This window comes from Pinus tabuliformis, chromosome 1_2 (assembly GCF_031772625.1).
Source record: "Pinus tabuliformis cultivar Carrire ecotype Pingquan chromosome 1_2, CPIR1, whole genome shotgun sequence".
Classification (NCBI taxonomy): Eukaryota; Viridiplantae; Streptophyta; class Pinopsida; order Pinales; family Pinaceae; genus Pinus; species Pinus tabuliformis.
The window spans coordinates 743,102,854-743,115,671 of record NC_142298.1 but is presented as its reverse complement, the minus strand read 5'-3'; the positions used below and the strand labels follow the sequence as shown (position 1 = coordinate 743,115,671).

Below are 12,818 nucleotides of genomic sequence, written 5' to 3'. Positions count from 1 at the left end.
TAGTATTATAAATGAATTAAATGGTTAAAACTTAGAAAAATGAAATATACTTGCTAATACTTAAAAGTGGCTTGAGTTTCATGACATGTGTAGGTCATTTGGAAGCTTCCAAGGCACTCTTATATGGCCTCCAATGCTCAAATTCGAATTCCCTTCAAGATATGGAAGAATATTTGGATAAAGGTCAAAGAGGATATGTGTTTCATCATTACCTATTTGAGTTGTAACTCTATATGTGTCTCATCATTACCTATTTAAGTTGTAACTCTATGATATTTTCTAGGGATCTAGGGAGAGAATAATGGAACTCCATTAAGGAGGTAGCTTCTTATGTTTTTGTATAAATAGGAGAGCCTCCTCCTTTCAAAGGCATGTGTAAAGTTTGGGAAATGCTCATGTTTTGAATATAGAATTTGGATTTGGCAGCATTCTCATGAGTGATGTTCACTTTGATTTGGTTATGCTTGAATTTGGAGTGTCTCAACTTTCCATCTCTCATGCTTTTGGATTGGCCACCTACAATGTGTGAGATTTATTGTTTTTCATAGATTAAGATTTATTGTTTTCATAGATTAAGATTTATTTATTTCATATCTTTTCCTGTGTGAGAGGTTAAGAGTGATTGTTTTTATTTTCTTTCATATCTTTTCTTGTGTGAGAGGTTAAGAGTGATTGTTTTTATTTTCTTTCATATCTAGAGGTTAAGAGAGATTGTTTTTATTTTCTTTCATATGTAGAGGTTAAGAGCGATTGTTTTTATTTTCTTTCATATCTAGAGGTTAAGAATGATTGTTTTTGTCTTTCATTTCATGTCATGTGGTTTTGATTATTCATTTCATAGGATCCTGATTTGATAATGCACACATGATCCCTTAGAGTAGATTTCATTTCATGTACTTTCATTCTTTCAAGTGTGATAAATTAAGATTTCAATTCCGAGCATTGTACTATAATTGTATTATAATTTCTTTTGAATTGAATGTTGAATTAGAATAGGTGAATTTGGTTTGTCGTTATTTGGTTTCGTAGTTAGATTGATTTAAATTGAAAGTTAATTTCTAGCATATAGAGTGCACGCACACTTCGTAAGTTTTACGAAACCCCCGGGTTGACAATTAAATGATAGCTAATTAATTTGTCTCAACAAGATTGCCACAGTCTAAGAAGATTAACATTGTAAACGTTTTGCATATCATCAATATGTGCATGTTAATTTATTTCTTTTTCATTTATAATATATGAATTTAATATTGATTAATCCTGAACCTTTCATGGATCATTGTAGTGATATGCAATAATAGACTCCTTTTTGTGAAAGCACAAATCTACACTACACTTTGTATGTCTTTGAGCACAATTGAACAAATTCTCATAACCTTCATGTGGATTGAAAGAAGAAACTTGTGAGGTTTTCAAAGGTAGGGATCATAATTTACGATTCAAGGAACTGTTATGTTATGATGATGGATGGCACAAATATTTAACTGTGTTATATGTTTAACAAAAAATGCCTTTTCAACATGCACATTGTAAGGAGGGAGACTCTTGCTCCTTCTAGATATTGACACATTTTCTCTCTTTTAACTCCTATAAGGATATCGAGCTTCAATCAAACTAATGTTTATAGATGTCGGATGACCCATGTGACAACACTTTTCGCTAATTCCTCTTGTAAATATTTCCATGAATTGTAATTCAAGTAAATAATATATGGAAATGTGACCAATTTTCTTTGGTTATTTCACATCCTTAGTTTTTTTGGGTTACTCTCAACCATTACCATTTGAAGGTGATTCACAATTTGTATGAATTCAAGTGGTTTCCAATTTGCGATGAACCATTAATCACACCAAGTGATTTTTCTTTAGTTGTTGTTGCATCTCAATTTTTATCTGCATGGTATTACTTTCACTTCTTTTATCTTAGTTCTACAATACCATTCTCCATTTTTTTCTTGTCTTGAATCATATTTCCTAATGCATAAAATATGGAGCAAGTAATATGAGAAGAAAGAAAAATAATTACCTATATTTGCAAGAATTTGTTGAACTGGATAATCTTCTTATTCTCTCAATCTCTGTCGTCTTTTCCTCATCCTTTCTCTAGATTTTTCTCGCACTTCCTTTATGCTTAGAACTTTCTCTCCTTTTCAAGATCGAATTCTCCAATTTCCCATGTTTGTTGTCAAATTTGGTATAATTTCCACATTCAGTTATTTTTCCATGAATGAACATTATCTCTTATATTTCTATGAATGAACATTCAGTTGTGTTTTCTTCTTCTTTTTTGGCAGCAAGATGTCGATTGAGCAATAGTTCAATTAAACTCCTAGGTTTGTATACTCCTAATCAATGCCATCAATATAGTTAGTTGTTTGGTTCGTGGGGAGTTATGATCAGAATGCCTCGATCGAGGGTTTCTTAAACCCTTGATCGAGCTATTTCAAATTTTACCGCAAGTGCTCAATTGAGCTATTGAGGGCCTAAAAAATAGAGTTTTAGCTCCCCTTCTACAGATTTCTCTACAACACCATTTTTTATCACGACGTACTTAAGGCAGTATTTGTCCTTAGGTGGCAGAGTTGATCATATTGGATTTGTGAAGGAATCCTCTATCCAATGGCATATGAGTTTGACATTTTCGAATTCATATGATATTTTTCATCTAATTTCTTTTAAATGTTATGCTTGAAATTTTTTTGGATAGTTTCAAAGGGGTTGAATGAAAAATCAATAACATAAAATATACAAAACGAAAAAATTTCAAAAAATACTATTATGTTCATTTACGAGTCATCTTCAAAAGGGTATTCTTGGTTTCTTGTTCATTTATTTAAATAGTAGAAAAAAATCATAAATGAACATTTGTGTCTGAAAAATGCAATCTAAATATTAATTTTCCAACTGCGAAAAATAATAATAAAATATAATTTTGCATAAAAATAAAGTTTTAATATGTGTAACTTAGTTCTCTCTGTGTATATCGTGTTCATATATATATATATATATATATATATATATATATATATATATGAAAAGTTATACATTTTAGACTAAGTTATTGCATGTGAACACACACATACCTATTAAGATGTGCAAAAATTTGCAAGGACAAGCATTTCATTTAATGGAAAATCGACATATTATATGACAAAAAAATAAAATAAAAGATATCATTAGGTCAAAAACATAATTCTCCATAAATTTTCTTTGCACTTTGAATCAAAATTCACAACGCTTATATGAATTTTGAGAGCCTCAATTCCATAAAAGAGTAAAATTTTAATTTCATCAACACATTTGGGCCAAAAGTGTAAACAATCTCCCATATATATATATATATATATATATAGATATATATATATATATATATATATATATATATATATATATGAAAATTAGCAATCCCTACCAATGATATCTTAAATTATTTTAAAAAACACATTCTCAATTATGTCGATAGGTGTCCCCCCATTGGAATTGGGCACTTTAATCATTCTCTTAATTACAGATTCCTATCAGATAACTCAAAATGAGAGATGCTAACATATTCCCATCGTCGCTATTACATTGATGGATGGAATTGATGGAGGTAACTTCCTTGCATATCTAAATCAAGTGTTTAAACCATGTTTAATTTATTTTTTTACCAAATTAAGATTAAAAATTTATTGTACCAGTAATGATTGACCAAGTATGAAGATTAATGGAAATTAGATTCACTTCATTGAAATATAGTTTTGTAAAATGTGTATAAACTATTTTGAAAAGTGGCTTCACTCTCGAAAGGTGCATTGGATTATGAAAAGTATTCTTCGACCTGTTGACATGGCTAATGTTCGCTATTACAACAAGGGGAACTAACCCGATCGCAAGCCCCAATTATACCTGCTTTTGTTTGGAATGGCTAGCTCTGACAGGTTTTAAGGAACCTCGTAAACTGTTTGAACATGTCGAAAGATTGCTTCTAGGAGGAAGACTTCAATTAAATCAACAAAATAAAACAGCTAACCTCTATGTATCGAATCCTATCTATACTACTTCTAACTACTCTAATCTAGTCTTAGCTATCCTAATCAATCCTACAGAAGCATAATACAAAGGTTTAAACATCATATATATGTTCAGAAAGAGCGTGATAAAGAAGATTAAACATCATGCATAGATTCAAGTCCAAATGAATCAATCACTGAATTCACAGTTGGACAAGACTGTATTAAAGCTAAATTGCAATCCAATCACTCATATAGAAATTCACATTCTTTTATGGAATTAAAACTGTAACTGATGTTTAACTTAGTTTCAAATCAGAAGCCATTCACAAGTTAACCATGAAACTGAATCACATTCAATTTAACAAGACCAATAGTGAACTGTAAGTCATCAATATGCATAAATACAAATCACATTTACATTCATGCCAGCAACAACACTCTGATCCAAAACATATAAAAGAACAATCAAATAAGTCTCGAACTAAAGGCTCCTTCAACCCCCAAAACAATCCTCCTTATTCACAATAAACCGAAACTGTTCTTCTCAAAAATGAAAATCCCTTTCTCCTCTTCGGAGGTAATACTTATGTAGCCCTCAATGACCCTTCATCCTCCATGACCTTTGATCTCCCCTCTATACATTACACAGATCAGCATATCTAGATGAGGACAGTTGGTGAAACTGCTGACAAGCCAAGGTTGCCTTTGGTGGAGCATTCTACTTCCCGAGGGGAATGAATGGGTGTTGATGAAAAAGAGAATGGAAATGTATCATTTCATTGCAAATGTGTGGAGCAGCTATTATTCCCTGTCATTTCTTGGAGGAAACTGAAGAAGTTGTGCCTGTCCTCCCACACCTGGCATGCTTTGAGGTATTCCTGGAGGGAGTGACATATTGATGGATCGGTGCTGTGCTTCCCTTTCGACATAGTGCAAGCCTTCATTAATGCGTTATGGTGATTCATTCCCCTTTCTGCAAGCTTCGTCTTTGTAGTATCGACACCGGAGGTGCAGAGTTGTCATCTAGATATACAACGCCTTTATTTCTCGCCTGCAGAGATAGTTATCATTAGTTTCATGATTGTGAACAATAAAACATAAATGTTCAATCAAAACATAAATGTTGCCTTCATTAATTTTATAAAACTACAAGAACAAGTGTGAAAAAGGATTTAAGCATAAAACACAGGCAACACACAATTTCCCACTCAATCCATAGGCTTGGCATGGTTTTTGAGGGCTTCACTTAATCGCAATTGGGTATTGGCCCCTCCACGGGTTGCAGTACCCATGACTTCTACTTCCCTGATGCACAATTACACCATCGGGACTCCATAGGCCTGTCTTTTACATCGAAAACCCGATCCCTTTGTTATTTCGGAAAATTTGGAAAACACAAAAAACAAAGAAAATCCCGCCCCAATCACTCAGGCTGGACCTCAAATTTTATATATCGGGGCGTATAAATATCATCGAGTCTGGCATATCGCATATCGCAATATGCACAAGCCTAGGACTCCACCGATCGCGATATGCGATGGGACTTTGGACCCGAAAATATATATACCATATTTGATAGGCTCGGCAGGTCCGCCATATCGTTGTGCGTATTGTGTATAAGGCCCAGGCTCCGCCGATATGCGATATGTGACGGGACTTCGGACCCGACATATATATGAAGTGTGGTTAATAGTGTCGTCGGGTCTGGAATATAGACTTGCCTTTGAAAACCAGGGTTTCAATGTTTTTTCGAGAACAAAGGAATATATGGAGAAACCACGTCCGGCCCTAAGGCCGGACTTGAAATGTTATACGCTCCAATCCATAATAATCGGCGGGTCTAGAAGACATACGCGCTCTTTATACACATAGCTTTGGGGCTTGGTCGATAGCGAATTGCGATGGGCTCCAGACCCGAAATGTATACATTTGAGTTAATAAAACCCATGGGGTCCGGAAGCCATGAATGCCTTGTGTTATTTGCAATGGGCCCAAAAGGATTTGCTCCTATTTTATGGAGTATTTTGGTTACGAGGAATTATGATAGAAAAAGGACGTGACGGAAGATTTCATGAGTTAAGCACACAGACGATTATGATAAGGGTGGGGGTGATTGTTTGTGCGGGCATAAACGTATCATGCATGTTTGTGAAGATTAAAAGGTCCTGATGAAGGGAGTGAATAAAGGGCTAGGCCATGTCAAGAATGAACCATTACAGCATAGGTTTATTCAATGCCTTAGCCATCAGGCATGGAAAATCTGACTCGACAAAGAGTTAACATCCTTGTGATAAAACAGATCATTCCAACAAATGAAAAATCAAACTTCTGGGGGACCCATTCAAAAATTTGTGGGTGATTTTTTGTGCAGGCATAAACGTATCATGCATGTTTGTGAATATTAAAAGGTCCTGATGAAGGGAGTGAATAAAGGGCTAGGCCGTGTCAGGAATGAACCATTGCAGTGGTGGTTTATTCAATGTCTTAGCCATCAGGCATGGAAAATTTGACTCGACAAAGAGTTAACATCCTTGTGATAAAGCAGATCATTCCGGCAAATGAAAAAATCAAACTTCTGGGGGCCCCATTTAAAAATTTTCTATCAGAGCATGTTTTAATAGGGTGGTAGTTGTGGCCACAACACGACCACATGTCCATTTCTTTATAATAATAAATTTTCGATTTGTTATTCAATTTATAATATAATGTTTTTACTGTAACATTTGTAATTTTTAGGTTTATATATAATATATAAATGTTTTAGGTTTATAATGTTTGAGTATATATATGTGTGTGTGTGCGTGTGTAATATAATATAATATAATATAATATTTTTGGGTTAAACATTTTTATGGTTTTTAGGTTTATAATAGAATATAATGTGTTTAAGTTTAATTATTACAATGTTTTAAGGTTTAATATTTTAAGTTTAGGTTTATAATATAAAAAAATTAGGTTTAATTTTTTTAGGTTTAATATATTATAATAAAAAAAAATTACATTATAATATAATTTTATATTAGTTTATAATATAAATTTTTAGGTTTTAATATTAAGTTTATAATAATAATAATAATAATAATAATAAAAATTTTAATATGTTTTAGGTTTAAATATTAGGTTTGAGTATTAGGTTTAATAATTATATTTAATAATATTAAATTAAGGTTTATAATATTAGGTTTAGGTTTAATAATTATAATGTAATTTTTTAGGTTTTAATATTAGGTTTTCAGTTTTATAATAATAAGAAGAAGAAGAAGAGGAGGAGGAGGTGGTGGTTTTAGGTTAAAATATTATGTTCTAATATTAGATTTAATAACATTATTTTAATTTTATAATAATATTATGTTTTCTATTACTAATAAATTTTTAGCATTAAATCTCATTGATCTTAATAATAGTATTTATAAATTTTCTTTAGAAAAATATTGATAAGATTTATATTAATATTAATATTATTAGTAATAATAATAATGTTGCATCAATACTTTATTACATTAATTCTAACATACATATATTATTAATGTAATAATAATATTTTATATAACAATTGATTTTATATAAATAAAATTATTAGTAACATTTAATAATAACAATAATAATAACATTCACATTAGTATTAAAAACATCTTGATAATAATATATTTCCAATATAGTTTTAAATGGTTTCCAATATAATTTTTAATGGTCTCTATTATATCTCATTTGACACTATTTTTTGGTTTCAAAACCTATTGTCAAGCGTTAACCATGGAAGTCTATACTAGATGACTAGGGTTAACCATAGTCAAACGATAGTTAAGCATCAACAACCACCATTGAAATGGTAATCATACTCAAATTATGGACAATAAAAAAAATCATATTAAAAATATGGTCAAACACAGTTAAATTGTATTCAAACCATGGTCAGGTATAGTCAATCATATTGAACTGTGGTTGAACATAGTCAAACCGTGGTCAAACGTTGGTCAATCATAGTCAAACCATGTTCAAGCCTATTATATCATGATCAACCATAGTCAAACCATGGTCAACCATAGCGATACAATTGTTAACCATAGCCATTCATATTCAATATATAGTCAGTGATGTTTAAACATGGTGAACATGGAAAACCATAGTAGATCGTGCTCAACCATAGTCAAACAATTTTTAAACATAGCCATCTTCACCTATAATCAATGTTAATTAAAAAATTTAATAATATTAATATTAATATGTTTTAAAACAAATTGGTTTACTAATGTGGTTGACCGTGTTTAACTGTGTTCAGCTATGTCTAACATTCAACACTCTTCAACTTCGGTCAAACATAATCGCCTATTATTATTATTGATTAATATGAATAGTCAAACATAGCCTAACAAAGTCATCATTTCTAGTCAATGCTTAAATAGTTGACCATGATCAATCTTGTTCAACCCTATGTTTACCATATTTGACAATAGTCAACCTCGTCAACATAAATCAATCATATTCAATTATAGTCAACCATAGGTGACCAAATTCAAACATTATCAACTTTTGTCAACTATGGTCATCCTTGGTCGGTCATAATCATGATTTCAAAAATTTTTAATAATAAAAATATTAATATTAATAAGGTTGACTACTACTACTACTAATAATAATAATAATAGTAATATTGTGATAGAATCGTACAAAAATATATCCAACATCGCAATGTGACAAACATTGTCACAATGTCACAACTATTGTTGCAATGTTACATTACATTGAAATTCATCCAACATCACAATACAACATTGAAAATGTGGTCAACCACATTTAATAATGTGGTTCACTATGTTCGACTAAGTTTGACTACATTTGATAATCAACATTCTTCAACTTTGGTCAAACATAATTTCTTATTAATATAATTAATCAATATTAACAATCATACATGTGACTTTAAGGGGGATTGATTTTTTTGAGACCTAGCGTGCGCGCGCGCGCTCTGCTGATGCTGCGGCCGCCTGGTTTCTCTTCTGCAATAGCGCCTTGGTTCTCCCCCCTGAATCACTCGGATCTCTCCCAGATGGCCCCTCCGGAGGCTCCACCGGAGGAGGCAACTCAGCAACAAGCCTTTTTAGCTCTCATAAACTCCTTATCACCCCAACAAGCTCTTCCAGCTATCTCTAAATTCATTAAAAAAATCAAGGGATTACAGGAGGTTTCCCTTCCTCCTACCTTGCCCAGAATGGCTGCTCTTGCTTTGGTAGAAAAGGGACTGATAGGGAAATTTACAGGCCTTTGGCCCTCACCAAAAACTGTTCAGAGGTGGGTGGAAAGGAATTGGGCGGACAAAATTCAAGGGAAAATTGCTATCAGATTCTGCGGGAAGGGATACTTCACCTTCCACTTTGAGACAAAGAACGACAAGGACCTAATATTTCGCAATGGCCCTTACTTCATGGACTCCAGAGGTCTGTATTTAAACAAATGGATGCCGGATTTCGATCCAGAGCTTGATATCCCTAATGCGGTTCCTGTTTGGGTTCGTCTCCCTCATCTCCCATTGCATTGCTGGGGAGATGAATCAGTGCGTGCCATTGGAAATGCAGTCGGCAAATATATTGATCGGAGCGAGCCAAGAGACAACATGCAGGCATGTGCCCGTATCTGTGTCGAGGTTGATCTGGGCAAAGGTCTTCCAGAAGCCATCAAGCTCAAAGTTGATGAATGGTCGCACATACAACAGCTTGATTACGAACAGATCCCCTTCAAGTGTAAGGTATGTCACGAGTATGGTCATTTTGCTAATCGCTGCACTAAGCTCATTAATGTTGATAACAATCCTCAAGAACAACAATGGGAAGTGGTAAAAAAGAAAAAATCAGCCCCTGGTCTCAAAATGCCCAATGAATCTGGACCTTCCTCTCATAACCCCTCCGCCCTGCCCCCATCCCCTCCTCCTTCCCCTCCTCATCGACCTCAATCCCCTGGATTGGAAAAATCCCTTCCATCTCCTCCATCCTCCAATCCTTTCCATGTTCTCTCCCTCCCCGAAGATGATCCTATTCCCTTGAATCTTCCTGAACACCCCTCTTCCCCCCATTCTATGACCATTCTCCCCCCCTTTTATCAGACCCCCTCCCTCCTAGAATTACTCGCAGCAACTCCAAGGACCAGGGATCCTCTTTAGATGGTCAAAAGAAGCCGGGCAGAAAGACCTCCAAACAGCATAGGGATGAGAATGCACAGAAAGATATAGCTCTAGGCCTGCAGAATCCAATAGAATCTTACATTCAGGGCACAAAAGACCAAGAAATAGCAAGCAGAGACAAGGGAGGCAGAGCACCTCCTCAAATCACAGGTTTGAAATGATCAAAATCCTTTCATGGAACAGCAGGGGACTTGGGCACCCCTCCAAAACCAACGCTCTAAAAGATCTTATAGTGCAGGAGAAACCATCTATCATCTTAATACAGGAAACAAAGCAAAGAGAACCAGAAATCAACAAGATTATTGAAAGGCATAAATGTTATAAAGGAAGCATTTGCGAAGCTAGAGGGGCATCTGGTGGAATCACCACCATTTGGAATCAGGATGAATGGAATAGCGAAGCTGATTTAATAGAACAGCACTGGATAAAAACAATATTGAGAAATAACATGAGCAAATAGCAGATTGTCATTTTTAATGTTTATGCTCCCAATCACTACAGGGATAAAGAAATTTGTTGGGACTCTCTCAGTAAAAACATAATGGAAGAAGATAACAGTAACATCATCTTAGGAGGCGATTTCAACTTAATCTTGCATGCCAATGAAAAGCGTGGGGGAAGCTTTATGCCAGATCCTTTCAAAAATCAAATGGAAAATATAATGCAAAGTGGTGACTTGATAGATATCATTCCAAAAAATCAAAAATATACATGGAGCAACCGTAGACTGGGCAGTAGTAATATAATGGAGAGGCTGGACCGGTTCCTGGTCAACATCTCCCTTCTCTCAACTTTCTCAGTTGTCAATTCCTCCATTTTTCCCTTTACTGCTTCAGATCATTACCCAATCACTCTAGCAATGGAAATACACTGCCCCCTCGGTCCGCTTCCATTCAAATATAACCATATATGGAGCAATTATCAAGCAGCCAGAAACATCATTCAGCACACCTGGGGTCAACATATTGAAGGATCCCCGGGGTTCATATGGGAGAAAAAGTTAAGAAATGTGCAAAAAGCGCTCAAGAACTGGGCCAAAACGCAATACAATGAACCTAAAGGGGAAAAACGTGAGCTGAAATCCAAAATCGCAGACCTTCAATGCGCAATAGAACAAAAGGAGTATTGCCAGAATGAAAAAGCTCAAGAAGAAAAACTTTACAATCAGCTGAGCAGAATCAAAAGAGAGGAGGAAGAAAAATGGCGCATTAAGTCAAGGCAAATCTGGCTGGAGAGCGGGGACAAGAACACCTCCTTTTTTCACAAACAAGCCACTGCAAGACAAATCAAAAATACCATAACAGCCATCGTAGACAGTGCAGGGAATCAACATACTGAACAATCAGATATCAAAAGGGCTGCCACAGACCATTTTAAGGAACTCTTAACTGAAACAGAGGAGGAAGAACTCTATGATGACCTACTACAGCATTTGCCAACCAAAGTCACAGCTGATTTGAATAAAAATTTGATAGAAGAAATAAAAGAGAAAGAAATAGTGGAAGCAATCTGGAGCCTTCAGCCCAACAAGGCACCTGGACCTGATGGATTCCCAATTTGCTTTTATAGAGAATATTGGGAGCTGATAAAAAAGGATCTCATCAAATACTTCAAGTGGATACAAAGAAAAGGCAAAATAGGAGGTTATACAAACTCTACTCATTTGGCCCTCATTCCTAAGGATAACCGCCCTTCCAACTTCTCTCGCTTCAAGCCTATATCATTATGCAATTCTTCATACAAAATCTTCACTAAAATCATAGCCTCTCGCCTCAAACCTCTCCTTCCGATGCTAATCTCTGAAAACCAAGGAGGCTTTATGGCTAATAGACAAATTTCAGACTCTATTCTTTTGGTTCAAGAAGCCATACATTCAAGCCATGTAAGGAATGAAAAAGGATTTATTTTGAAATTAGACTTGGCCAACGCCTTTGACAGGGTAAGGCATTCCTTCTTATTTACAGTTCTTCAGAGAATGGGCTTCTCTCCTCTCCTTCTTAATATCATAAGAGCCTGTATCTCTGGCCCATGGATCGCCCCCCTCATCAATGGCAGACCTGGGCCTTCCTTTCAATCCTCAAGAGGATTAAGACAAGGCTGCCCCTTATCCCCATATCTCTTCATCCTCATGGCAGAATCATTCAGCTGTGCGCTTGATCATAAGAGACAGTCAGGCCTCATTACTGGCATTAAGTTTGAAGATGGCATTAAAAATATAAACCACTCTCAATTTGCTGATGATACCCTATTGCTAGGGGGGGCGACCACCATTATAGCACGAAGATTCAAATCCCTGTTAGATAAATTCATGAGATACTCAGGGGGTCAAATTAATCATCTCAAAAGCTGCATTTATGGATGGAATGCTTCATCTCAAACGATCCACAACATTGCCAACATTTTTGGTGTCCCCTGTAAGTTAAATTGGGACAGCTTCAGTTACTTGGGAATGCCGATAAGCGTAGGGAATGCAAAGGCAGGTGTTTGGGATGTAACATTAGACAAAATGAAAAGGAAAGTTCAGAAATGGGGAACTTTGTGGCTCAATCCAGCTGGGCGATAGGTGCTACTAAAATCAGGCCTTTCCTCTCTTCCCCTCTATCAATTCTCCCTGGCTCAAGCTCCAGCTTCATTCCATCGTAAAATGGA

At 35.0% G+C, this 12,818-nt stretch overlaps 1 protein-coding gene across 1 annotated transcript; it reads left to right on the top strand.

The window, feature by feature from the left end:
* Positions 1-9,041: 9,041 nt before the first annotated feature.
* LOC149207908 (uncharacterized) lies at positions 9,042-10,148 on the top strand. Its single transcript, XM_089398179.1, has 2 exons — positions 9,042-9,283; positions 9,335-10,148. Exons 1-2 carry the CDS (start codon positions 9,042-9,044, stop codon positions 10,146-10,148), a joined length of 1,056 nt encoding a protein of 351 aa, XP_089254305.1.
* The last annotated feature ends 2,670 nt before the right edge of the window (positions 10,149-12,818 follow it).

Coding starts and splice junctions, on each gene's coding strand:
- LOC149207908 (XM_089398179.1), top strand. CDS start 9,042: ATGGCCCCTCCGGAGGCTCCACCGGAGGAGGCAACTCAGCAACAAGCC. Junction 9,284..9,334: donor TCACCAAAAACTGTTCAGAG/GTGGGTGGAAAG, acceptor AATTGCTATCAG/ATTCTGCGGGAAGGGATACT.